At 42.0% G+C, this 27,683-nt stretch overlaps 2 protein-coding genes across 5 annotated transcripts in view; one reads left to right on the top strand and one right to left on the bottom strand.

The window, feature by feature from the left end:
- Positions 1–13,473, top strand: part of SYTL5 (synaptotagmin like 5) — a 187,181-nt gene extending 173,708 nt beyond the window's left edge. For all 3 annotated transcript variants that reach the window (XM_073358234.2, XM_073358241.2, XM_073358250.2), the window contains 4 exons: positions 4,279–4,387; positions 5,902–6,037; positions 8,731–8,939; positions 10,173–13,473. In XM_073358234.2, the coding sequence (XP_073214335.2) occupies positions 4,279–4,387; positions 5,902–6,037; positions 8,731–8,939; positions 10,173–10,315 (597 nt within the window). In that variant the 3' untranslated portion in view covers positions 10,316–13,473. The remainder of the gene's footprint in view (positions 1–4,278; positions 4,388–5,901; positions 6,038–8,730; positions 8,940–10,172) is intronic.
- Positions 13,474–19,792: 6,319 nt separating this feature from the next.
- The window catches only part of SRPX (sushi repeat containing protein X-linked), a 73,455-nt gene continuing 65,564 nt past the window's right edge, over positions 19,793–27,683 (bottom strand). For both annotated transcript variants that reach the window (XM_073328353.1, XM_073328360.1), the window contains 3 exons: positions 24,263–24,396; positions 22,517–22,638; positions 19,793–20,322 (listed from right to left, as the gene is read on the bottom strand). In XM_073328353.1, coding sequence (XP_073184454.1) covers positions 20,142–20,322; positions 22,517–22,638; positions 24,263–24,396 — 437 coding nt within the window. In that variant the 3' untranslated portion in view covers positions 19,793–20,141. The remainder of the gene's footprint in view (positions 20,323–22,516; positions 22,639–24,262; positions 24,397–27,683) is intronic.

Raw genomic sequence — 27,683 nt, forward strand, 5'->3', positions numbered from 1 at the left:
GATTCTAAAAAAGATCAGGACTATTTCTCAGCTCCTTGAGTCTACCTCACAGCTGTAGCAACCTTCCATCAACAAGTAGAGGGCTACTCAGTGCTATTACACCCAACTACTAAAAGATTCCTCAGGGGTACAGTAAACTTTTTACCACACCCCCGACTTCCTAGCCCTGGTATTGAAAGGACTGACTAGGCCTCCCTTCAAACCTATGGCCAGCTGTTTTCTTACATACCTCTCAGTGAAAATGATCTTCCTGACAGCAGTCACCTTGGGTAGGAGAATAGGAGAAATAGTGGCTCTGATGGCAAATCCCTACATGGTATTCTTTCGGGACAAGGTTACACTCAGGACACATCCAAAATTAATCCCCAAGGTAACCACCCTGTTCCACATGAACCAATTGATTCACCTTCCAACCCTCATGAGACAACAGGGAGGCTATATTACACACTCTAGATATCCGGAGAGCCCTAGCCTTCTACCTGGCTAGGACAAAGGGTTTCAGGAAGTCCACTAGACTTTTCGTCTCTGTTGCTGAAAGATCCAAGGGCTCAGCAATATCAGCCCAAAGACTCTCCAAATGAGTCTCGAACTGCATTAGACAATGTTACCAAGTTCGCAACATGACTCCTCCAGATACTATTTGTACACCCTTCAAGAGGCCCATCGCCTCATCCGTCACCTTCTTCAAGAAAGTCCCCATCTCAGAAATCTGTAGAGCGGTGACATTGGCATCAGTCAACACCTTCTTAGAGCATCATGCAATTGCTAGAGACTCTGCCTCCAATGTCATCTTTGGCTCCACAGTGCTGTCATATCTAACTGACCAGACTCCAAAGCCCCCCAGCCCTCTAGTTGGGATATTGCTTGGGAATCACCTAAAGTGGACCACCCACAAGGACACTACTCACAGAAGAAGTTATTTGTCTTGTGCAGTAATGATGGTTCTTCGAGATGTGTCCCCCTCTTGGTGCTTCACAACCCACCCTCCTCCCCTCTACTTCAGAATTCTTGTCTATGACTTCAGTAGAGAAGGAACTGAGGGGGGTTAGCCCACATGCGCTGGCTAGCCTTGTGGCGGGGCAAAGGGAGAGACTGTGGACATGCAGGCTTAACAGATACTACTACCGAAGTTCTACAATCAGCAGTGCAGGGAAACAAGCACACCTACAGTGGAGCACCAGTAGGGGGACACATTTCAAAGAACAATTCGTTATTGCACTTGGTGAATAACTTCTTCTGCAGTCAGCACCCTGAAGAGCTAGAGACAAATGCTTTTCCTTTTTACTAGTAATAAAATATCCTGAGCAACACTTTCCCTAGGCTGGTTCCATGACAGCCTGCCCTGGCTGGCTCAATTCATGGAGCAGAGAACATATTTGTCAGCATTCCTATTTCTCTGTAGCAGTACTGGCTAGTGTGGGATTTAGCTTTTATTTAGAATTGAGAATTTTACATGAGATACACTCACATTGTGTGTTCAGGTTGATCATAATGTTACATTGTGAAACTACTAGACTGTAAGACTTGTTGCTCAGTCTCTGTTCTGCTTCACATCATTTTAAGTGTTGGTTTGTTGTTTTTTTTTAAATCGTAATAAAGGCACTGATGGAGCACTTTCACTCAGACCAAAAAGTAGTCAAGTCTAAGCATTTCAGACATTCCAGCTAGGAAATGTGTCTGATTATTTCCAAACTCATTATAAGAGCTATTAATTCTGCTTCATTATTACCAAATAAAAGAGAACTAGAATATGTCTCATTTGCCCGCTAGGATGATCTGGATAACGTTTTCAAAGATAATGTTTCTCATGTTCAATGAAGGTAAGACAAGAAGTAATGGGCTTAATCTGCAGCAAGGGAGGTTTAGGTTAGACATTAGGAAAAATTTCTAACCACAAGGGGAGTTAAGCTCTGGGCTAGGCTTCCAAGGGAGTTTGTAGAATCTTCCTTATTGGAGGCTTCTCAGAACAGGTCTGACAAAAACCTGTCAGGGTTGGACTAGGTTTACTTGGTCCTGCCTCACCTCAGGGGGCTGGACTAGTTGACCACTCAAGGGCCCTTCCAGCCCTACATTTCTATGATTCTCTGATTCTGTAAGTGTAGCTCAGTTTGTTGGTAAGCAAAGAAAATTTTTTTTCTGAATAACAAATTATTTCAATCAGAATTAAAGATCTGGTTTGTTTATACATATGCTAGGCAGAATACTGTCCTACAATATGAACTCCATGTTTCTGACAAGAATACCAGTTAAACTTTGCTAAGGGTTGACATTTGTTGTAATCTGATGCTATTCAGCTGTTTTAAGAAAGAATTTGAGCGTTTTAAGATTCATTTGTCCTCTGAGAGTTGGATGTTCAGTCCTCTGAGGGGAGAGTGGTTAGATGAGAATGATCATGAGAATAGCTTTAGGGTTAAAGCACAGGGCTGGGAGTCAGGAGACGTGTGTGTTAATTCCTGGGTAATTTGAGCAAGTCAGTTCTAAAAATTAGGGCCTTAACTTCTGTGCTTCATTTCCCCCATCTGTGAAATGGGGGAAATTATTCTTACCATCTTCACAGGGAAATTGTGAGACTAAACTCACATGCTTCAGGGCATAATAAAGCTTCTTGGCAGACAGGGATTATTAAAATGAAATTTTCCCCTATGGGCAGGTTGTTCTGCAATTGTCCACTATTGGGTTTGTTGCACCTTCCTCTGAAGCCGCTCCCTGTGTATGAGCAGATGGCAGGATCTAGCCCTAAATATTTTTATTAATCAGGTGATAGTGTCTTAACCTGCAGTCTAACTTTAAAGGCAGGCTGAGCTTTTGTATGTCACCTTACATATTTCTGAGGTTATTTCTTTTCCTGAAAGTAAAATTCTTTACCTAGTAGTTGGGATGAGGAGGCAAGCTGAACAAGTTTCGGATGTAAGCTCTCACCAGCACAGTTATTTCATAAGCAGTGCAGTATCTTGATGCAGTGTTCAGAATGTAATTCCAGGCATAGCGTATTGCCCTGATACTCAGTGTTGTCATAGTGGGCAGCACTTCATGTATCATAGGCATAGAATTGTAGGGCTGAAAGGGATCTGGAAAGGTCAGAAAGTCCAGTTCCCTGTACTGAGGCAGGACCAAATAATCCTAGACCATACCTTGTACTTGTCTGTCCAACCTGTTCTTAAAAACCTCCAGTGATGAGGATTCCACAACCTCCCTTAGAAGCCTATTTCAGAGTTCTCCCTCCTTATAGTTAGAAAGCTTCTCTTAATATCTAACCTCAATCTCCCTTGCTGCAGATTAAGCCCCGCAGATCTAGGTATCTGGATCCAACACACCTTTAAGCTCCAAGTTTGTGAAGCACATTCATAAACTCTGATTGTATGCGTTGTCCCATTGACATCAATGGGGCTACCGGTGTGAGCAAAGTTAGGTACATACTTAAATGTTCCACAGGATTGGGAATTTAATGAAATTTCATGAACAATTTCTCTATTGTATTCCATTTCTCTAGGAGAAATCACTGTTTACTGATATATGATTGGTTTATTTTATGGGTAGGGGAGGCCTACAAAAGCAGCTAGTTTTTAAAAATGAGTTTATAATTCATTTTTTTATTTAAATTAAAAAATACATAAGTCTAATATTGCTTTTGAATAATGTTATAAAAAAGCATAGAGCACGCTTCTTCTGGACTGGATTTAGAAATTTAATGGGGAAAAAGAGGTGCAGAATGTTGAGAAATGATGTTTGGGAAGAAGAGGAAAAGACATTTGGGAAATAATATTTGTATCCATAAATCTCTGTTCTGTTTCAGGGACAGATTATGCCCTCTTATTCCAACAATAATCCTATTGAAATCAATGGGGCTAGTTATGGAGTAAGGTGCTAATCAACATGAATAAGGGTATTAGAATCTGGCCCTAAATTAGCTACAGTTTATATATCCAGCTTACTCGGACCTGTTTGTTTGCTGTAAATCAGTGCGTGACATGGGTTGGAATTTTTCTTCATTCTAACAAACCGAATTTCCCTCTCCCGTTTATGTTTACTGAACAGCATTTAGTGCAGGGCATGTGATGTCTGTTCTTCTGAGCTTTTTGCACTTCCTAGACTATTACATTTTCAAAAATGTGGCTGTCTATATTCAATCACTGAGGGCTAATTAGCTCTGAGCACTGTGCAGTGGCATGACCTATTTAAGCATATATCATGGCTTACATGTACAATGAAAAAAATTGAAAATGAATGGGTGAATTATTAAGCTTAGTTGGATTTCTGTTTTTCTTTCCTCTCCATCAGCTGGAGGTTGCAGCAGATATCGGGCTTCAGTATAAAGGAGAGCTGATAGTTGTTTTACACTACATTCCCCCTGAGAAAAACCTAATGCTTCCCCTTGGACAGTTTCAAGGTAAAATGAACATTGATGGCAGCATCCTCTAAGTACTGGAAATAACTTGTATGATGAAAGCTGAGTTATGAAGTAACAGAGTTGCAGAAGGTTGAAGTTCTGTGGAAATAAATTAGGCACCTATATCTGAGGGAATTTTCAAAGGAAAGATGATGCTCCCCTGCCCCCAGTAATGAGATGCCATTTATGCACCATTAGGAGTTGTTGCATGGCTGTGACATCATTAAAAAGACCCAGCTGGTCAATAGCCATGGTTTAGGACAGTTATTATCCAAAGCAATACTCTAATCCTGAGTTGTTGTGCAGTCTGGTTTTAAACAGTACATGGATGATCAGAGTAATGGGGCTAGCACAGTTCCTCTCAGGAGATCATCCTTACTGATACATACCTCACTGTTCAGAACCTTTTTACATGATTTAGTCTACAATTTCCTTTGCTCAGTTTCATCCCATTACTCCTACTGTAATTATATCCCTGAGGATCCTATTAGAATTGTCTAGGGTGGTCCATTATAGTCCTCTGAAATGGGCAGTGTTTCTGTGGAGGAAAATATTATTAGTTACTACATGTACTGCAGTAGTGTCCAGAGAAGTGATCGTCCAAAGAGGTAGCAATGACCAGATAGTAATTCTGTTCTTGGACACACAGTATACATACAGACCATAGACAGAGAGATTTGAGAACAATAGAAATTTATTGCCAAAAGAGACAATACTACTTTGCAAGCATTGGTAGCATAGGCTCTTTTCTCAGATGAATTACATTCAGTTTATTAGTAGTAAATTCCAAGGTCCTCTGCTATAATCTGGTAGTCTTTGGTCTGAGGAAACCAGTTGCTGCATATAATAATTTGTATGCCCCAGATTTCTTGAATTCTTAAGTATTAATCTTACTCAGAAAGCACAGTGACAACAGAGCTGTGAACGAATGCCCTTCCCAGCACGTGGAGCTGAACAATTTTTATATTCACTAATCTAGATCTTAACTAAATCATTAAAAAAACTCCATGCAGCAAGGTATCTCTTCTGGAGTGAACTTGTACCATATATGTCTGTATATCAGGCTTTGAGAGAGATGTTTCAGATTCTGCCTATGGGGGGAGGCTGTCTGATAAGAGCTCTTCTTTGCCACCACAACTCAGAATGTATTATTTGCCATCTGTAATAGCAGAGAAGAGGAGAGGATTTAAAGAAAACTTGACCTTTTCCCTTCAATGTATTAGTACTTCCATATTTGTACTTGGAGACTTAGGACAACCCAGCCCTGTAATGTCTGTCAAGGATTGACCACATCTGAGTCAATTTTTTTTTACCGGGTGTGGGGTGATCTCCTCCTTTTGCCCGACCATGTTTACAGATAAAGGACCAGATTGTAAACGCAAGCAGTGCTTCACTCCACGGATGGTCCTGTTGAAGTAAACAAGTGGCAGAGTCTGTCCAAAAAGGCTTACATTTCCAAACTGGTTTTGCAGTATGAAGTTCTTGATTTTGTTGTTGGTTTGTCTTATGTACAGGAAAGAAGAGTTTAAAAAAAGGAAAGAAAGGAAAGACACAGCTACCTTCTGGGGGTATGTTGGAGGTCCTCATCAAGGAAGCCAAGAATTTAACAGCTGTGAAGTCAGGAGGCACTTCTGACACATTTGTTAAAGGGTAATTTTTACTTTCCCATGTTTTGCATAGCACATCAAGAGTAAAACTAGCTTTTGCATTAAATCCTAGTTTATCTGATCAATATCATTTTTGTCTGATAGCTACTCAACTTTACTCCTGAAAAAGAACTTGCACCTCAAAATGGAGTTTAACCTCTTTGTCCACTATATTTAAATTTAGGTCATAATATGTGATTTTAAATAAGAGCTTTAATTTTGCTTTGTAGACTTCAAAATGTGGCTTTGAAATTTGACATTAAGGGTAAAACTTTTTTTTTAAAAAGATGAGCATGTGCTATATGTATACATACTATATATACATTTCTGTAATACAATATGATTTCATATATATAATGTGTCAGGTTTTTGCTGTATACATATGCCTCATTATATTATTTATCTTTTAGCATTTAGAGTCCAAAGTTAATATCCCTGAATAAGCAGAAAATATTTGCTATAGGAACACACTTACATTTGTATAAATAAATATAATCCTATGTGACTGATGATACTAGAGTCATCATAAATGTGAGAATGGCACTCAAGGTGTTAAATGAGTGAAATATGGACAGCTGACAAGAGTGCTTCTCCTTGCCATTTTCCCTGTCAATAAAAGCTTTCATAGTTGCTTGTTTTACATATAGTTGTGTGTTTGTTGAAGTGAAACCCTTGACAAAGTTTCACCACTAACCTGATGCCCCATATGGATTCACCTCCTCTCCGGACCAGCTAAACCATTCTTCTCAGAGTGGTCAATTGTTCCTGAGGTTATAAAAATATTTCTGAAGGAAAAATATTTTGCTTTTGCTATAGCTCAAATTGTCTCAAGTGACAAATGTATTTTTGCAAGTTTTCCTGGGGCAGATATACCCAGAATTCATTGTAAGGTTTTCACCCTGCACCTCCTATTCACACGATCCAAGTGCTGTACGATCAATGTACTGAGTACATTTTTTTAGGCACAAAGAGCAATCCATAGGCTTATTTTATGTTGGTTTGCTCAGTGCTGTTTTCTCTATGGTTGGCTATGACTATGAGAAAAGCGTTTTTGTTTAAACAGGAAAACAAAGAAACAGATTGTCTGGTCCCTCACTCTCCTCTCCGCAGCTCGTACACACTTGAGATATGGAGTTTACACCAGGCTAAGGGGAATTTTTGTTGTTGGAGCCCCTTGTTGACGAATTGGCAGCACATTGCTGTTGCTGACACTGTGGACTGTCTCTGGCTAGCTCATCACACACATCTGTTGTTGCTGGCATGGGTTGTTTTATGTAAGTGGAGCTTGAACCAATTTCCTTTGGACAAACAATTTTCCATCAGGTTACAAGGTTTTTAAAAATATATTTTCTATAGCTGAGATGAACCCATAAACTGTACTGGGGGAAGGGTAGGTACAGACTAGGGAGGTTTGTCCACTGCTCTGACTTTGAAAATTATATATTGTGTTTACAAAGTTTCAAGAAAAGAGTACTCTGGTAAAAATATAAGGCTTATGGAGTTGAAAAAATTGTCAGACTTCATAGCATCAGGGGCTCTGTGTTTTTTCCAGGAATCAGGCCTCTGGTATAAATGTAAACATAAGCTTATTTCCATTCAAGGGGACAATCTGCTACTGTTCCTTCTCTACCAACCACTTATTTTTGCCCAAGTTAGGTTAAATGTGTGTATCATCATGGAATAGTGTTGCTTCTCACCATGAATCTGAAACTCTTACTCACATGGAGAAGCATTGTTCTCCATGAGGAATCCCACTGAAATTGAGAGTTTTGTGGTTAAAAGCAGTGCCTTAACCTGGGGCAGAGGAGAGCTGGATTCAATTCCTGTCTCTGACCCAGACAACCTGTTCAAGTCACTTGGGTCCCAATTCAACACAGCACTTCGGCATATGCTTAACTTGACTTCAGTGGGATTTCAACATGTGCTTAAATGCTTTGCTGATTTGGGGTAATCTCTCTCTGCCTTGGTTTTCCATCTGTAAAATGGAGATAATACTGCTTCCTTTCTCCCATCCTTTCTCTGTTTTGTCTATTTAGAAGGAAAGGTCATCAGGGAATGGACAGTTCTCACTATATGTTTGTACTGAACTCAGCACAATGGGGCCCTGATTTTGGCTGACTTCTAGGTGATACTGTAATACACTCGATTACATTAATAAAAGTTGCAATTCTTCAACAAAAAAACCTCAAAAACAGACTCCAACGAGAGACTGCTGAATTGGAATTAATTTGCAAACTGGATACGATTAACTTAGGCTTGAATAGAGACTGGGAGTGGATGGGTCATTACACAAAGTAAAACTATTTCCCCACGTTTATTCCCCAGCACTGTTCCTCAGACGTTCTTGTCAACTGCTGGAAATGGCCCACCTTGATTATCACTAGAAAAGGTTTTTTCGCCCCCGCTCTCCTGCTGGTAATAGCTCACCTTAAGTGATCACTCTCGTTACAGTGTGTATGGTAACATCCATTGTTTCATGTTCTCTATGTATATAAATCTCCCCACTGTATTTTCCACTGAATGCATCTGAAGAAGTGAAGTGTAGCTCACAAAAGCTTACGCTCAAATAAATTTGTTAGTCTCTAAGGTGCCACAAGTACTCCTTTTCTTTTTGTAATACAAATGATAAATATGACTGACCTGAAGTCCCATCTACCTGTTTTTTTTCTTCTCTTTCTTTCTATTTGTCTCCCTCAGATATCTGCTCCCAGATAATAACAAAGCAACAAAACATAAAACTCCTGTCATAAAGAAGAGTGTGAACCCTCACTGGAATCACAGCTTCACTTTCAGCAGCTTGAATCCTACAGATCTACACAATGTCTGCCTAGAACTGACAGTCTGGGACAAGGAGTCACTCTCCAGTAACATCTTTTTGGGAGGTGTCCGTTTGAGCACTGGAAGCGGTAAGGGCTCTGTTTGACTGGGAATCATCACTTTGTTCAGCACGTGTCTCATAGCCATGTAAAGGATGGAAATGTTGTGAATATGGGGCACAGAGGAACTATGAGAAATGAAAAAAGAGTGGCTTAGTAGCCTAGAGGCAACTTATTTCTTTATGCTATCCAGTGAGAGACATGAGTTTGTTACCCTCCTTTAACTAGGCTTCCAAAGCCAACTGGGACTGAGAGAATTATGGACACACTTCTTACCATCTGAGTGAGAAATGAGAGTTTCATGTTACTCAGCAGCAATGCTTCTGGCTGATGAAGGGGCAGTTATGAAGAAAGAGTCATCCATTCCTCCTCAGCTAGGAAGCCAATGGTTGTGGGATAGAGCCATGTTAGGCCCATGGTGTACCTATTTTGTGGCTACCAAGAGGACTTTAGTCTCCAGCTAATTGATAAAAATCCAACATCTTTCAGGATATATACATTATTTATTTGTTTTTTAAACTTGTAAAAGTTTTTTTTTAAAATCACAATGGGGAGGTGCTGGATTTACAAGACCAGAAAAAACCCCAGCCAAACCCAGGCTGACAAATCACCTTTTACATTTTCTATTGCATGATTATTTTTGAGATATTTCTAAAAATCTTTGTTCGTTTACTTATGAAATACTTTTGGTTTCTTTGTTCTTTATTTTCCTTTTGTGATCTGCCAGGTTTTTTTCCCTCAGTAGATAAATGTAAACCCTCCTCCCCGGAAAAATTCATAATTTTTGTAAGGCACATGCCTGATAGTACTGCCTTGCACACAGCAGTGAAGTGAAGGAGAAGGCTGTCTTTCTGTACCCTCTTGAGAGAGAAGGCGGGTGAGGTAATATCTTTTATTGGACCAACTTCTGTGAGTGAGTGAGACAAGCTTTGAAGCTACACAGAGCCCTTCTTCAGATCTGGGAAAGGTACTAAGAGTGTCATAGCTAACTACTTATGCTAAACTATCTGTTCAATTTTCTGTTTAGCTGTGACACTCTTAGTACCTTTCCCAGATCTGAAGAAGGGCTCTGTGTAAGCTCGAAAGCTTGTCTCGCTCACCCACAGAAGTTGGTTCAATAAAAGATATTACCTCACTTACCTTGTCACTCCAATATCCTGGGACTGACAGGGCTACAACAACACTGCATATACCTTCTTGAAACAGATGAGGAGCCACATCTCACTAGCATGCCAAAACTCTCCATGTTTTTTCAATTGCCAGGTATAAGTAATGGGAAGGAAGTTGATTGGATGGATTCTCACGGGGAAGAGCAGCACGTCTGGCAAACGATGATGGACCGTCCCGGAGCTTCTGTGGAAGGTATATTAATGCTGAGATCTAGCATGGGAAAACGCAGACTCTGAGAACAAATGGCTTGCACAAGGATAAACTCCAGCTGTTTCGCTGACGTGACTTTTAACTGTTGTGGGGTACCACAAGGATGCCTGGTGTTAGTGGAATTCAGTCTGTTGTAACTTTGCACATGCGAAAGTGAGGAAGAAAGACTCCTCTTTGCCTTGGATTTTAAGGCTCCAGAATTGGATTATAATGCATTCTGCACTTTTGTGCATCCGTATTCTTAAGACAATGCTCCTTAAACTAGTGAAACTCCTACTGAAGTCAGTGAGAAAGATACCTGAATATAGAATTCAAAATCAGGCTTTGTCTCAGAGACAGAAATATGGTCTACTAGTGTCAACATCCATGAAGAATATGGAGCAAGCAAATGTTTTAGTCGTTTGATGACTAATGATTATTTATGGTATAAGCCAATTTGAAGCAACTCAAAAGTTTGGTATTTGAAATGAGATTAGAAACCAACAGATTCCAAACAGTCTGAAAGAATAATTAGCAACATCCCTTCCCCCTGTTTACATGTTCAGTTATTTGAACTGTGCATGACAGCAAGCCTTGCAACAAGCATCACTGCAAGAAAAGCCAATACACTGCACACAGCAGCCATTATTTGGGTATTTAGAAATAGGCAGCAGATGTGCGGATATAAAATAACAGGAATGCTGTACTCTGCAGTGATGCGTGTGCGGTGTGTTTCAGTGCCCCATTGAGAATGCAAGCTATGGTTCCCCTGGGTCAAAGAGCCTCTTATGAAAACAGATTATTATACATCCCTACGCAGCTTCCAGAACTAGGCGCCGTTACTTATGGCTGCATTATAACTTTTGCTTATAACTCATTTAATAATTCAGACATCACTGTACAGAAGAGGAGAGAAGTTCAAACATCTGTTAAAATAGATGAGATGCTGATGTTTACCCACACGTGCTGTTTCAGGTTTAATAGTCCCCAATTCAGCAAAACATTTAAGGAAATTATCTAATTAAGCGTATGCCTAACTGCTTTGCTGAATGGGAGTTTAAATGGGGAAGTTTTTGGCATGGGTTGGAATCCTATTCAAGCGTATCCTGCTGATTTATTAATTATTAACCATGAGATGATGTAGAATGGGATTTTGCTGCTGAATGTTACTAATATGGGTCGTTGCACTTATAGTACTAATGCATTTTAATATAAAAATGTTGTCTTACTATTTCAATTACTCCATGTTAAATGGCATAGTTGTTCTATATTAATTTGGTTTCCTAAAGACTGTTTTGTGTCTAATGAGATCTGTCCTGCTCTCAATACACGAAGGAATTATACACCCCACCAATCTTACATTTTCTGCCACTAAGAACTAGACCACCATGTGTACAGAGCACAATGCTTTCTATTCCTGCTTACGGGCTGTAGCTGTGTTTATACAGCAACGGAACCATAGCAAGGAGAATAACTGACCCTTACCAAATGCAACAGGTACAGTGTTTGCAGATTTATGTGATACACTAAGTTCAGCACTCATGTGCTATGGTGATAAGTACCTTATACAAACCTAAGAAACAGCAATACATTGGGTAAATTAAGTTTCATCTGAATGATCCATAATTAAAATCGTGCTCCCTGTCATCAACAGTAAATACATCTACTGCTATTCTCATCCTTAATTATTTTTCAAGCATTTTAAGACAGTATCACTGTGAAAAATATTTAGCAACCACAAACAAAATAAACCAATAAAAAAACTCTGTCACCTCCACCCCATATATAAGTACAGATTCTCTCTCTTCTTTTTCTCATATGGTCAGAATTCAGACCCTAAAGCTTTCCCTGAAGAAGAGTTACCACAATCATGCTTATTTGAGAAGTAAAAATCCTGCCATTCACAGTGCAAGAATAGCAGAAGCCCCAGGTTTTATGACATGAAGTACTAATGGCTAAACAACTACAGCTTGAGTTTTGTATCTGAAACTGAAGAAATGCCCTGTCCACTACAATTATATCTCCCATTTACATGGCGTGAAACTGCTGAACATGTCACAAGCTACTTGTTAAAATAATAATGTTGTAAAGTTAGGGTGAAAATATATATGTTTTTAAATATCCCTTTGTTTGCATTACAAAGAACACCATAGGTTACAAAAACAGATTTCCAAAAATCTAGGACAAGACTTTGAAAAGTGACGAGTGATTTTGGGTGCCCAATTTGAGACACTTTAAAGAGCTCTGATTTTCAGGAAGTGCTGACACCTCTCCTCTGATAATCAGGCCCCTTTAAAGCAGCTCACGTTGGACACCCAAAATCAGCAGCTGCTTTTAGAAGATCCTGGCTATAATTTTCTTTCTTCCATTTGGCTGTTTACATTTGTTTACTTTTGGAATTTCACTCAGGGCAGTGAAATGAGACTAGTCTGTTTCTAGTCAATTTTACTTTCCTATTTTCATGGTAGTGGGGGTAGTTCTGTTCACAAAAGCCCAGAGGAATGTATAATTTAAAGTACAGAAACAAAACACACCCCGATGCACTCTTTTTTATTAAAATTTTCACAATAATTATTTTAAAAATGGGTTTTCTTCAACAGTTGTCCCCTCAAAAAATAGCCTATATTTGGGGCCTAAACTACCTCATCTCTTTAATGGACTCAGAATCTGGATTTCCTAAGGGGTTTACATCACAGACAGATGTTTGTTTTAGGAGTGGTTACATTACACTGACCTAGAGGCTCAAGCTCTGTTTTCATTTGCTATGTGTTTGGCCAAATTTTAAAAAGGTAACCGTTATTAAACTAAAGAAAAAGATTGAGGGTATAATCCTGACCCTATTGAAGACCGTGGTAATTTTGCCATTGACTTCAGTAGGGCCAGGATTTCACCCTGAGTTTTAGCCTCAAAGGTTGAGTAGTATGGGCCAGATATTAAAGAGGCTCCATCCATTATCTGTAGTTTTATATTAGGTATTTGGAATAAGACAATAAATTCCAAGTGGGAAGTATTTCCGCTAGGAGGCTGCTGTTTGTTTGATGGATGGGTTCTGGACTGTGCAGTGAGTGTCTCACAGCTTAGTTCAGACAGTTTAGTTTTTGTTTTATTTTAATGTAGGCCTATCACACATGGCTCTAAATCAGGGATGGGCAAACGTTTTGGCCCGAGGGTCCCACTGGGGAATAGAAATCGTATGGTGGGCCATGAATGCTCATAAAATTGGGGTTGGGTTGCAGGAGGGGGTGCAGGCTCTGGGGTGGGGCTGGGTACGAGGAAATTGAGTTGTAGGAGGGTGCTCTGGGCTGGGACCAAGGGTTTTGGAGGGTGGGAGGGGGATCAGGGCTGGGGCACAGGAAGGGGTGCAGGTTCTGGGGTGGGGCTGGGGATAAGAGGTTTGGAGTGCAGGAGGGTGCTTGGGGCTGGGATCGAGGGATTTGAAGAGCGGGAGGGGGATCAGGGCTGGGGCAGGGGGTTGGGGCGTGGGGAGAGGCTCAGGGGTGCAGGCTCCGAGCAGCGCTTACCTCAAGCGGCTCCTGGCTGCAGTGGCATGTCCCTTCTCCAGCTCCTACATGGAGGCGCAGCCAGGCAGCTCTGCACGCTGCCCTATCCACAGGCACTGCCCTTGCAGCTTCCACTGGAGTGCATAGGAGCCGGAGCGGGGCCATGTTGTGGCTTCCGGGAGCTGCATGGTGCGGCCCCAGCACCCCGGCTGGAGCGTCGGAGCGGGGCCAAGCCACATGGTGTGGCTCACGGGCTGGCTTAAAATGATCTGGCCCGTGGGCCGTAGTTTGCCCACCCCTGCTCTAAATGAATCAATGCTCAGTGAAAAACAATGCTGTAAACCCCAGCAACTATTTAGAAAGCTTTTGTCTTCAGTGGTGTGATCAGTACGTTTGCAGAAAGCATTTGGTGTGTGGAAAACATTGTCACATTAATAATACCCTTTAAGTATCTGTTCTCTTCTTTATATAAATGATGTATGGGATGTGAAAAGCACAAGATAACTGATTGCACATCTGACTTTTTGTTTTCCAGATATTTGATTAATTGCTTATAATTCTGTGCCATTATGTACTGGGTGTCACCAGACTGAGCACAAAGATGGCCAATAAGGGGCCAAGTTAAAACCTCCCTTGTGTATAGATTTGTGGCACTGAAAGTACATGAACAATTACTCAAGGCAGATTTCTACAGAAATCTCAATCTAATTACTCTTACATTTAACCCTGATTTATAAATTCTAGTCCTGAATAATAAGACTTGACACAGTAGATAATTCTAAACTATTCGTTAGCACAGTTTTATATAGCTACAATACTGGGGAACAAGAAGAATCTTTTTTAACCGTATTGATTTAAAAAAAAAAAAGTCAAGCACAATGCAGTATATTAAAATACGTATTTTTCTAACAATTTAACTCTAAAGCTTCATTCTCTGCCTTACTCTTCTTCTAATAATCAGTGGGTTTAACTTATTTAAAAAGCTTGAAATTACGAACGTTAAAAACTATAATAAAAGATACAAATATCACAGTAAAATCTTGAGCCAGAGCAATAAACATCTCCTTACACTGCCTTGTCACTGCCCATTGCTCAGGCATCTTGTCTCTAATGAGATCTGACATTTTATCAATGCACCCCTTTTCTTTGCATTAGCTAATGAGCTATGGGAGGGATGTCGCAAAGGCATAGAGGGTGCCCCTTCATCCTCCTTTGAGACTCACGCTGTCATTGCTTTTCTGTGGCCCTATTGCAAGAAGTTCCAACATCACTTTCTCAGTTGGCAGCTCAGCAAAGTGATTTTGTACCACCCTTCTCATGGGGCTTTTGCTGGCAAACCTGAGAGAAGGGTTCTTGGTGATAAGTGCTGTTTATCATGGTGCATTGATTAAGTCAGAACCTTACCACATCGTGCCCCTTTCGATAAAGATTACACTAGGGAGACATAAAACTAGCCCTTGCTTTTCAGAGTAAAGACTTAATTGTGTAATCTCATGTTATATATGTCCCCGCTTGGTTAGCCTGTGTAATTTGCCATGCTTCTGAGTAATGTTCTGGAAGAAGTTTACAAAAGTACAACAGCAAAGCAAGCTTTGAATATCCTAAATCATTGATTGAAAAGACTAAAATACAGGAGGATGACAGTTGAAACTGTGTCCCCTCCCCCAGTCCCATCTTGTGTTCCTTTTAATTCTGGATCACATCCACCATTAAAAAGGGGGTTCAAAGTCACAGTACCACAGTCACCTTGTTTATCAGCTCACATGCTACAATAAAGGTGGCACCTGAATCTTCCCATAGTTCTCCCTCTCACCCCTCCCTGTAGCCTTCAATAAATCCTCCACTAAGGATCACATCTGATATGTCAGATTCTTAAATTCATGGTTGCATCTAAATGCTGGCCTCAGATGGCAAGGACCCTGGGCAGTGCATAGTAGTCACAGGCCCACTTTGATACTGGATACTAATTTTTAGCTCTTTGCAAAAATAGCAAAACAACAACACACAACCCAACATCAGCAAACAAACAAAAGATTCTTCCTTAGAGCTGACCTGCATGCAGAATGGTAATAATGCATTGGGAACTTTATTTTTTAGGTTTTTAAAAAACAATATATATTCAGAGATGCTGACAGCAAGATTTAGGAGGCCTGAGATACAGGCTGTGGGAAGGGGTTGGATCTGAGCAATTCCCATAGGGGATTGCAAGCTCTAAGTAGTAATGGTGCATTCTTCCTTAATTGTCCATGAGATGCGCTAGACCATGTTAGCAGATTCCAAACACTGTGCCCAATGGGTTCCCTAGCTGGTGATTGATAGGTGAGGGGTGATGTCTGACATAGTGGTGATAATGCACATGTAGCTACAGAGTGTATATTAATGCTAGTGCGTGAGCCTGAACTTGTGAGCAAGTGGCTTTTGAGAATCTATCCTTCCCACATCCTGTGTCATGATTTAGATTAGCTATTACAATAGTTCTCATTTGTGACCATGAATTATACACAGCTACATGCTTCTAGTCCTCTTCTGGAGAACTTGATGCTTTTTAGCCTTAGGCTGCTTTGGACGGCATGTATGAGCGCTGTTTTTACTTACTTTTGGAGTTTGTTGCAACAGTTAGAGAATATCATGTGTCCTCTTATTCTGAATTCTTTCCTGTTCAAACTCTCTGTTGCAAGCTCTCCGTTTGGTACAGTTAGAGTGGAAATGAACACTATTAGTATTAAACAACATTGCATTATAAGAAGCTCTGCCAAAATTTAGCCAAAACTGTCCTGCCCAGCTTGCTCTTGTCCTTTCCTGTGTACTGTACATTCAGACTTGTAGACTGTGGAAGAAGGTTGATGGTGAACCCATTTGTAGTTATTACAAAATACAATGTTCTTTCTCTTACAATAAAATTCATTAAACATGATGCTGTGTTCCCGTCTCTGCTCAAATGCTTTACATCAAACCTCTTGGACCCCTTACAGCGAACATGCTGTTGCCTTTTTCTAACAGTGATGAACAAGGGACTTCATCTACATGCAGCCAGTAATACTAAATGTATGCTATGATCTGAGACCTGATAGGTGTAATTTCACTGTACTTCTTGTGTGCTTTTCTCTTCTCCTTCCTGCTAGTTGCTTCATCTTGTCTCCTCCCTTAGCTGTTCTTTTTATGTTAATTTTTAGATTTTTTTTTTTTGTTATGAGTAGATTTAATGTTTGTGAATGAGAAGGTCTAAAAGGGCTGGTTTGAGCCAGGAATACATTATTCTCCGCTACCCATCAGAACAAATGTTGGCCTGAACCCTCTGTAAGGACCCATGTTTCTCATTCTCAATATCTCATTCTGACAAGCACCCAGTCCCTCCCTCCCCAACCTCCTTAATACGTCTAATTTCAAGGTGCCATCCACCTCGAAATCCAATTGTGTCCAAAGGGTTAACGTTGCAGCTTAGTGTTATTACTGATCAGTACATGTCTTTTTAAGCAACACTATTCTGTTTCAGATCAATTCACACTTTCAGGCACATCACATGACAAACAAGTAGGAATGAAATTGCACCGTCCTGGATTGTTCAGTATCACTCTGGCCTTGCCCAGGTGAATGTTCTTGTCTCATCTTCTAGAACGTTCTCTTATTTTGCCCAGCTAGTAGGGTTTGTTCTTCTGATCTGATGGACTGAAAAACTAGACAAGGCAAAGAATTCCCAACTCCAATAAAGCTTCATCTTCTGATGAGAGATTCTGGGCCTGCCTTGCTCACCTGGTTCTGAGCTATCACAGCAGTCTAGGCCTTTGACTGAGTCTGTCAGCTTCATACACCTTGGCATGGCTCACATATGTCACTCCACAGCGAGCCTCTGCTTCTCAGTGGCAGATCTCTCTTTTCTCCTCACGGTTCCTTTCTAACTAGTGCTCACTGCTGGCTCAGGCTTGTTTGTGGAAGTGGGAGCCTGGCTTCCAAAACCTCTCCAGCGCATCATCAAGGATCTACAACCTATCCTGAAGGACGACCCATCACTCTCACAGATCTTGGGAGACATGCCAGTCCTCGCTTACAGACAGCCCCCCAACCTGAAGCAAATACGCACCAGCAACCACACAACATCCTTGTAACAAAGCCTGTTGCCAACTGTGTCCACATATCTATTCAGGGGACACCATCATAGGACCTAATCACATCAGCCACACCATCAGAAGCTCGTTCACCTGCACATCTACCAATGTGATATATACCATCATGTGCCAGCAATGCCCCTCTGCCATGTACATTGGTCAAACCAGACAGTCTCCACACAAAAGAATAAATGGACACATCAGACGTCAAGAATTACAACATTCAAAAACCAGTCGGAGAACACTTCAACCTCCCTGGTCACTCAATTTCAGACCTAAAAGTTGCAATTCTCCAACAAAAAAACTTCAAAAACAGACTCCAACGAGAAACTGCAGAATTGGAATTAATTTGCAAACTGGACACCATTAAATTAGGCTTGAATAGAAACTGGGAGTGGATGGGTCATTACACAAAGTAAAAACTATTTCCCCTTGCTCATTTTTTCCCCCTACTGTTACTCTCACCTTCTTGTCAACTGTTGGAAATGGGCCATCCTGATTATCACTACAAAATTTTTTTTCTCCTGCTGATAATAGCCCACCTTAATTAATTGGTCGCGTTACAGTTGGTATGGCAACACTCATTTTTTCTATGTTCTCTGTGTGTATATAGATCTTCCTACTGTATTTTCCACTGTATGCATCCGATGAAGTGAGCTGTAGCCCACGAAAGCTTATGCCCAAATACATTTGTTAGTCTCTAAGGTGCCATAAGTCCTCCTCGGTTTTTTTGCTGATACAGACTAACACAGCTACCACTCTGAAACTTATAAAACAAGAGGATCTACTCCAGCACCAGAGATTACAGCACATTCCGTTAGCAGGCAAGACTGTGAAATGGCAATTAGCCCTCAGGCTGTAGGTTAAGATATTATAAAATGGACATTCAGGCATCAACAGCTACCTCATTAGGACTAGAGGGCATGCACTAGTATTCCTGATGTGCCTCAGCTAACTTGTGTATCTGTACTTTCCTGTTGTACTCATTTGGCTTCCATGGGAAGGACTAGTCTTTGCATCCTACTATCAGGCTGGTGGGGCACAAATTAAAAAGCAGAAACCTTATATTAACTTTGTCTAACACTCCCAACCCTCCTAAGGAAGGAGCAATAGTGCTGAAAAAATAAAACTCCTGAATGGTTTAATTCCTAAATTGATAATTTGTAGCTTAGTGGTTTCACGGCTCTGGCAATGATAGCTTCTGTGTGAGGTTTTGCAATGTGGGCGGTCTGACATCCCTGTCACCAAATCAAAGGCTTGGTCTGGCTCCAAGCTGAAGGAATGAGAAGACTCTCCTAACAGGCTCATTGGACATGAACAAAGTCTATTGGGGAAAACACATTTTTCCATTCACTCATACAGCATGAAGTGCAAACACATCGCCCTCCCTTTCTCCCCAATCCCATGCCTTTCCTGTTCATTTCAAGATCCAGTTAAAATTGCCCTTGATTTATAAAGCCTCCAGCTGGAGTTCTACTTTACCAGACTTCTTACTGCTCTCTCTCAACCCCGCAGGTGTCTCCCCAAACAATCAGGTGACAGCTAGTACAGGTGTCCATCTGCAACAGCCTTCCAGTAGCTTTCCATTTAATTTCAACTCTGTGGAAAAGACAACTGTTCACCTTTGCCTACACATCTGTCTGGCAACTACCATTTATGACTGTAACTGTATTAAACTCTGTAAAGTGAGATAAAGATTGTATGAAGGACACTACAATTCAGAGCTGCTTTGTACAACAGAAGCAGAGAATAACTAGTGATGTTGAGGGATTCTGAATTGAAAACCCACACTTCAAAGTCTGGATCAAAATTTTCAACATTGCACTGTCCACAAGAATTTGGATCTGGATTTTTGGCTTGGTCTGACCCCTAGTTTTGAGATCAGCTTTTATACACACAAGGACCTTTAAACAAAACTATCTGAGTTTGCAAAACAATATTTTATTAATAAAAGATTTATAAACAGTAAGAAAGAAACTTTACTGCATGAAATGTCCAAAATAATTCCTGGAGCCATGACTACAGCTGTACAAGGGTTTCCAAAGGGGAGTAGTACTAAGTACAAATTTCTCTAAAGATGGCTGAAAGTACAAAAAAGCATCATGCATATGTCATATGCAGAGAAGCTACACAATAAAATAGACTTAAAAAATACACACACAAAATCTGTACATCAGTGATTTCAAAAAGCCATGCTTTGTGTAGCACCACGGGGGGAGATTAGGGATGATCATATAATTCACTAACAGAGGAAACGCCATGCTTCTGAATCAGGTACATGACTGGCCAGTTTCTGCTTGCAATTTCATCTCTTCTTTTCTCAAGGGGAAGCTGTCAATGAGCGCAAAGAGCTGCGCCGGTGTAGCTGGGAAAGGGTAACGCTCTTTGTCCATGCCGTGCTTGTCCATCACCACCACATTGAAGTTATAATGGGGGATGCGCAACAACAACCTGAAAAATTAGGAAATCCGATTTTGAACAGCCTTATTACCATAAGGCTCTTGAATGTCTAACACAGTAGTGAAAAGCAGGACACCAGGACAGAGTCGGAGGAGAGGGAAGGCCGGGGCGGCCAAGCTACAGGAGACAGCGTTCCAAAATGCAGACCACAGTTGTGCTTCACTGGAACGTGAGGCCTGCAGGGAATACAGCTCCTAGCGTGCCCAGCACCCTATTCTTCCTCTCAGAGCAGGTGCCACTGAGGGATTACAGGTGCTGCAGGCTGTGCCACTACATTAAAGGGCAGTCAAGGCAGCTGCAGTCTTTCATTTTATGCTCGGTCTGACGTCTGGTCTGGGCAAGTAGAGAGCCAGAGTACAGCCTGGGTACATATCCACAGGCCTCAGGAGCGCCTTTACTCGCCTAAGCAGTGCCTCGCCAGCTACCCTGCTATTTGCGCCTATGCTGGGGGGGGGAGTGTAGTGTATGTACTTTGCACGCTGCTGAAGGGAGTGTGCACCGTATAGCTGTACCTTAAGCATCTGCTCCCTAAGCGTTTTGCCAGTGGACTTCAAAGGGATCAATCCTAATTTGGCATGCCAGAAAAGCCCCCTGCATCAGTGTGTGTAAGGAATCATTTACACCTGCTACTTTGCCTCCCCATGCCCTGCCACTGGCTCTGGCTCTCCCCCCAGCACTCTGAGCCCCACTTAGGAAAGCCTAACCCCCTCCCAGTCCAGCGTTAGTGCTGTTAAAGCAGCCTAGGCACCTGTGTAACTGCTGAACGCCACAAGCAGGCTGGGCAAGGCCATGGTGGTTTCCCTTCTGAAGCGGCCCTGCCTGTAGCATTCCTAAAAGTGGGACTTCAAAGGGAAACCACGCCTAGCCTGGCTGCGGTGTTCAGCAGCACTACACAGGCAGCAGGGCTGGTTCGGCTGGGCTGGGTGCTGATACAGGGCTTCCTCGTTCAGCCTTTAATAAAGGCTTCAGTGTCTCGGTTGACCAGACATCCCGTTTTGCCCAGGCCATGCCCCTTTTTAAGCCCTGTCCCAACTTTTTTTTTTGGCAGAAGTGGACACTTGTCCCTTTTACTCTCGCCAGCTTGATCTGTTGGCAAGAGCAAACGGGACAAGTGCCTGCTTTGGTCAAAAAAGTAGGGTACGGAGGAATGTGTGAAGGGGTGAGCGGCACTGCCAGCCCCATGCTGGGGGCGGTAGGGCTCAGACAAGGAGCAACGCCAGCCCAGCGCATGCAGGGCTAAGGGAAGTGCGTCAGGCCAGCCCTGCGCAGGGAGGTGGGATGGGTGGGGGGTGGCCTCGAGCAAGCGGCTCTGCGCAGCCCCACAGGGGTGTTCTGTTTTCCCTTTGGGACGTACGTCACCCTACAATTGCCTGAAAGAGCAGCAGAGATAACCAGGGCTGGGAGGGGGAGAGAGGGGCAGACTGTGACGGCTGCTTGAGTGCGACCCTCCCACCAAGTTAATTTTCAATGGGATTTGTGAACAAAAGGGGAAACCAAACACTTCTATTCTGTAGACTAGGAAGTAGCACTCCAGGCCCCCATCGCTGGGCCAGGCGCAGTACAAACATACGCGCTGCTTTGCTCTACGTTGTAGGCTGGTGCGGCTGAAAAGGACCAGTGGCGCACTAGCGACATAACTGCTTCTGGGAGGAGTCCGCTAGCAGGAGAACGTGAGGTGGGAAGAGTCTTCCTGGCTGCTCAAAGCACCTAGTTACCACAAGTGGCAACAACCCTAAGAACGCGGAGAGAGTCCAATGCTCACAGCGTGTTTCAATAGGCAACAGGGTGAAGTGCTGGTTCATCTGTGCGTTTGGTAGACATTCCTTTTACACCGAGCAAAGACCAGCTCACCGTGACGGTGTGCAGCTAGAGCACAATCAGGACCAAAGAAACTCTGAGGCTTAGCTGTGCAGCCAATAGTTTTAAAAACCAGATAGCAAACCCCCTTCCCCTCCCCGCCCCGATATCCTTCAGCACCACCCTGTCTCTATAAAATTCATTCTTGGAAATAAGTCACTGATGTGTATTGTTAGAGCCTCTTCACACAACTACATTTCACTGCGGATGTTATACTGGGATCAACAAGGTTCTACTATAAAAAGGATCCAAGAAACGAAAAAAAGGACGACATCACGCCCCCCGCGGCTGAGGTGCAACGGACTGGTGGCGAGACTTTCCCTTTTACCTGAGTTGCAAAGCAAGTGCTGGAGGCAGCATCTTTACTCCTATTCTTCCTAGCTGTGCTGGAAAGACACCAACCAATTCGATCACTGTCACGTGCCGGAGGTCCAAACCACACTGCTCTGGCTAAAGGGGTCAAGAGAAAAAACCAGGAACATGCATCGGGCTTGGATTTGATTATAATAGTTGTTTACATTAAATGCACAATAAGGTGATATTCTATACAGAGCTCAAACTCTTTGCTCTCTCTAAATACTTTCTTATTTCTATTATTATTATGGGAACCTGAGAATGTTTTCTGGAGTCGTGAAGGCAGCAGTTCTGCTACAGTACTGGATTTTTAGCTGATTATTAAAAAAAAAAAAAAAGACCACCAAAGTACAATGTAGATGTCTTGGTAACGAACTGAAATGATGCCAGTCTATTAAAAATGGTGCCAGCACTTTAATCTGGCACCCAAACAAAGAATGTGAAATGTGAGCCTGCTATAGAAAAGTGTTCTCTGATGCCAAAGTGTCTGAGGATCACGGAGAGCAGGGGGGAAAAAAGGATTGCACCACTTAAATTTTACCTGGTAAAAAAGTCACCCAGGAATTGAGAGTTTGGTTGTATTAACTGGTCAAGCCACTCTTGTTTCAAAAATAAACTGTTGAAACACCATTACAAAAAAAAATTTTTTTTTTGACATTACACAACTGGCTTCTGGCATCTACGGGGGAAAATAAGAGTAAGATCAGGAGTCCAGATTTGCAAGCGACACATAATCATCACAGCTGAATTTTGTTCCAGTGGTGGCAGGCAGTAAATTTACAGTCCTCACGGCCACCAATCATGCGGTGCTGGCTCTATTCCCAGCTGGGCTGGCAAACAATCTCACTCTCTTCTGGGCACTTGTGCATCCCTCTTGCATGTCGCTAACTCTGACAACAGCCCGAGTAAAGTTTACAGTTAGATAAACTGATAAGCCCTGAGGGTGGGATTCACAAAGGTATTTAGGCTCCTAAGTCCCATTAATTTCAATTGGAATAACTAAGACTGTTGTCATCATTCCATGTTTTTGGAGCAAACACCATAGTCTCTTCTATAAAGACTGATCTTAGTTTACCTTGAGAAAAAATACTATTAGAGTTTATACTAAATAATTTGGAGCGCTTTCCGCAAGTCCTAGAAACAGGACCACATTGAGGCTACATTCAGGACCAGCGAGAAAACAATTCTTTTGCTGATGATTAATTTGGATTCTGTGCTCCTTTGGTTACTGGTGTATTAGTTACTTGTGCAGACAGCCAACACAAGCTTGACATGGATGAACAGTTTACCAGCAAGAATGACTGCAGGTTTCTTTAAAATCCTTCAGGGGTTCGCTAAGAATTGGATGGTGATGCTGGTATTAGCTGGTAATGAGCACAACATTAATTTCTCTTGGGAAGACAGAATAGGGTCAAACTAGAGCCATGTGAAGGCCAGTGTTTGGTTCATTTACCCCATTGAACTAGACTATACCCATGAGTAAAGTGAATTAGAGCGGTCCACTTTGGAGCAATGTTGAAACTGATGATATTTCAGAGCCTTGCAAACATGTTTACTACAAAACTAGCAGCTCTTGGGCCAGATCCTCAGTGCTGTAAATTGGCATAGCTCCACTGCAGGGAGAGGGTGAATCAATGAAGACTGACTGATTTACACCAATTGAGGATCTGGCTCTCGAGTTTAAACAAAAAAAATCCTGGAAAAAACGACCATGTCTTACCTGTAGCATTCCCAATTGCAACCTGTAGAAAAAATTGGCGGCAGTAGGAGTTGATATAATTAGTAGTCTCCGTTTCTCATAAAACTGATCCAAGAGAGCCGCTGCAGTTCTCACAGCAACGTTAATATTCATAGCTGGAATTAAAAAACAAAAGCCGTGGAGCTCCCAGAAACAGACCCTTTTCAGACTTCAGCAGCCAGCAGCTGGACATGCATGCCCCGAGAGGTATGCAGGAGCTGGGTATCCATGTTAAAGGGCCCAGATCAAAAGGTGCAATCCTGGTCCCACTGAATTCAATGGGAGTTTTGCCATAGGCTGCAGTAGGGCCAGGATTTCAAGCAGTCCCTCCCTCTCTCTCTCTCTCTAAGGCTTTGTCTAAGCTTGGAGCTGGGGGTGTGATTTGCAGCTCGAACAGACCTACTTGTACTCGCTCTCATTGAGCTGGTGCTCTCAAAATAGCAGCACGGGCAGCAGTGAATAGGGCCTAGCTGCCCCCGACTACAAACCCACCTGGACCCACTACCCCGTGCTGCTGCTCACCGCTGCCTGGGCTGCCATGGCTACGTGGCTATTTTTAGCTTCCTAGCTGGATGAGCGCTAGCACAAGTATGGCTCCAAGTGCAGACACAGCTTTAGTGACACCCAAACCTGGTGAAAGCTTTGTTTAGTTTTTATAGCAATGAGCAGGATCGGGTTCCTCAGTAAACTGAAGTAGCATATAGTGCTCCCTCTCTACACAAAAAGAACTGTAGGGAAGGAAGAGTGAACCTGACAATCACTGCACCTGAGGTCTAGCTTCTATCATGAGTACAATAATGGAGCCAAGGCTAAGAGAAAATACCTCCTAAACATTGGGACAGGAAATGGAACATGGATTTATTGGGGGGCAGGGGAAGTCTTGTAAGAGGAACTACGTTGGTGAGGGGGGGTTGTTTTAGAGTAAGAAAATGAGTGGAAAAGTGGTAGGTGTAATAAACTTTAGCTTTTAGTATTTAGCGTTTGAAACAGTCAGAGAATATATGTGCCAAATTAGAGCCAATCAGCTTGGCTAACGAGCACTGAAAACCTGACCTGAAATGACTGAAATCACTGAAAAAATGACCTGAAAACTGTCAGAAGGTCCATAAATAACGGTAATTATGGATGGAGAGGTATCTAATTGGCGGGTAAAGGTTTTTAATGCCCCTCAGCAGGGGATGGCTGCCGGAGTTGGCACAAGAGTCTATCATATTTAACAGCTTCCTCAGTAACAATCTGGAAGAGGACATGTAAGTAGCACATTAATGAATGTTAGAGATGCCACTAACCCATGCTAGCATGAACCAATGTAATGGGATCTAGAGAGATTCGAATTATGGACAGAAAATAACAATGAGCTTGGAAAAATGTAAGGCAATACATCTAGAAAAAAAAAGACATGAAACACAGACCTACAATAAGAATAGAAACCAGGAAACAGTCATGCTCACACAGTGAGGGGAGGTAAGGAACAGCAGACTAGATCTGCATTTGCAAAGTGATATGATAGCAAAAATAACCAGTGCAGTTTTGAGTTGTATACAGAGGCACGACATCATGGAGGGAAACAATTTAGGATGAGCAGGAGGCATGTTTTTCCCGGCTGGCAAAGATTTCTCAGAGCGTAGACTAGTTTTGTTTGGAGAATAGTGGAATCCTGATTGCTTGAGGGATTCCAAATTAGGCCTGGACAAAATGTTGGAGAACATGATCTAATTTTGGGGATTCTCTGAAGATACTTCTCCCTTAGTTTTTAAAACACAAGTTAATACTGAGGATGGCACAATGCTGGGTACGTTTCTATAGCTTAAACAGAACTGATAGACATTGGTGAGGCCTCATCTGGAGTACTGTGTCCAGTTTTGGGCCCCACACTACAAGAAGGATGTGGATAAATTGGAGAGAGTCCAGCCAAGGGCAACAAAAATGATTAGGGGTCTGGAACACATGATTTATGAGGAGAGGCTGAGGGAACTGGGATTGTTTAGTCTGCGGAAGAGAAGAATGAGGGGGGATTTGATAGCTGCTTTCAACTACCTGAGAGGTGGTTCCAGAGAGGATGGTTCTAGACTATTCTCAGTGGTAGAAGAGGACAGGACAAGGAGTAATGGTCTCAAGTTGCAGTGGGGGAGGTTTAGGTTGGATATTAGGAAAAACTTTTTCACTAGGAGGGTGGTGAAACACTGGAATGCGTTACCTAGGAAGGTGGTAGAATCTCCTTCCTTAGAAGTTTTTAAGGTCAGGCTTGACAAAGCCCTGGCTGGGATGATTTAATTGGGGATTGGTCCTGCTTTGAGCAGGGGGTTGGACTAGATGACCTCCTGAGGTCGCTTCCAACCCTGATATGCTATGATTCTATGATCTGAAAGAGTCTTTTGGAATCTATTATTCATTATATTCCCTGAAGCAGTAATGGAGAAATTTTGCCCCTAAGCCAGGAAAGCACTATGCAGAATGCTTTTTAAAGCTCTCAGATTTCATGATTTTGGACGAAATTTTCACTCGTGCATGAGTAACTCTGGTGTCTAAGTTACATGCCTAAGTCACTACCCTCTGTAGTTAACGTGGTTTCAACTGGTCACCAGTTTCTTTTCTATTCCCTTTTTAAAAAACGGTTGCTGGGTGCAATTAAAGATTTGCTGCTATGTTCTGCTTTCGTGCTGTCTGTAACGATTCCAGAATGCGAAGTCTGTAAAGAGTTTTGAGGGTAAAGGTACTATATAATTGTAAGGCACTATTCTCATCCAAGGATAAAGTTGCAAAAAGAGGCAAAAGATGTGTGGGAAGAGGAATGGGGAAAATGTTGCACTTGTTATTTCTAATGGATTAAAAAAAACAAAATGTGGCTTTACCTTCCCACTCTCAATCCAGTAAAAATCACCACCTATTCCAGATGCCAAGTGGGATCCACTTTGTAAGATCTGCCTGGACTCAGTGTCAGTAGTAGAATGTAGGGCCTTCAGCAGTCAAATGTGCATGGATAATCAATTTTATCAGCAAAGAACTGGTATCTAAAGAGCACTAGGGAATGAGAACTAGAGGAGAAATAAAGAAAACTCAAAAGCCAGAGTAAGATAATCTGTACCCACTGATACCGGTGAAAGAAAAAGAAGAGCGAGTCAAACTTACAAAGAGATGTGAAAAGAGGTGATAGAACTGATGCGAGGGGAATAAGAAGCTTTCAGGTAATTAACAGCAGAGCTGGTCTCTGTCCTCTCCAATACACAATATGCTGCTTCAAAGAGACTTGTGAAAAATGCTACAGTTGTATTTTGTATATTCATTAGCAGAACTATCCAGGTTGATTCTATACACACCCAGGGCCAACCTTTGAACAACTGACAGCATCTGTGCCATAAACATAAATCATGAACCTTTGTGCAGTGCCATAGGGAAATCCTTT

This window comes from Lepidochelys kempii, chromosome 1 (assembly GCF_965140285.1).
Source record: "Lepidochelys kempii isolate rLepKem1 chromosome 1, rLepKem1.hap1, whole genome shotgun sequence".
NCBI classification, from domain to species: domain Eukaryota; kingdom Metazoa; phylum Chordata; order Testudines; family Cheloniidae; genus Lepidochelys; species Lepidochelys kempii.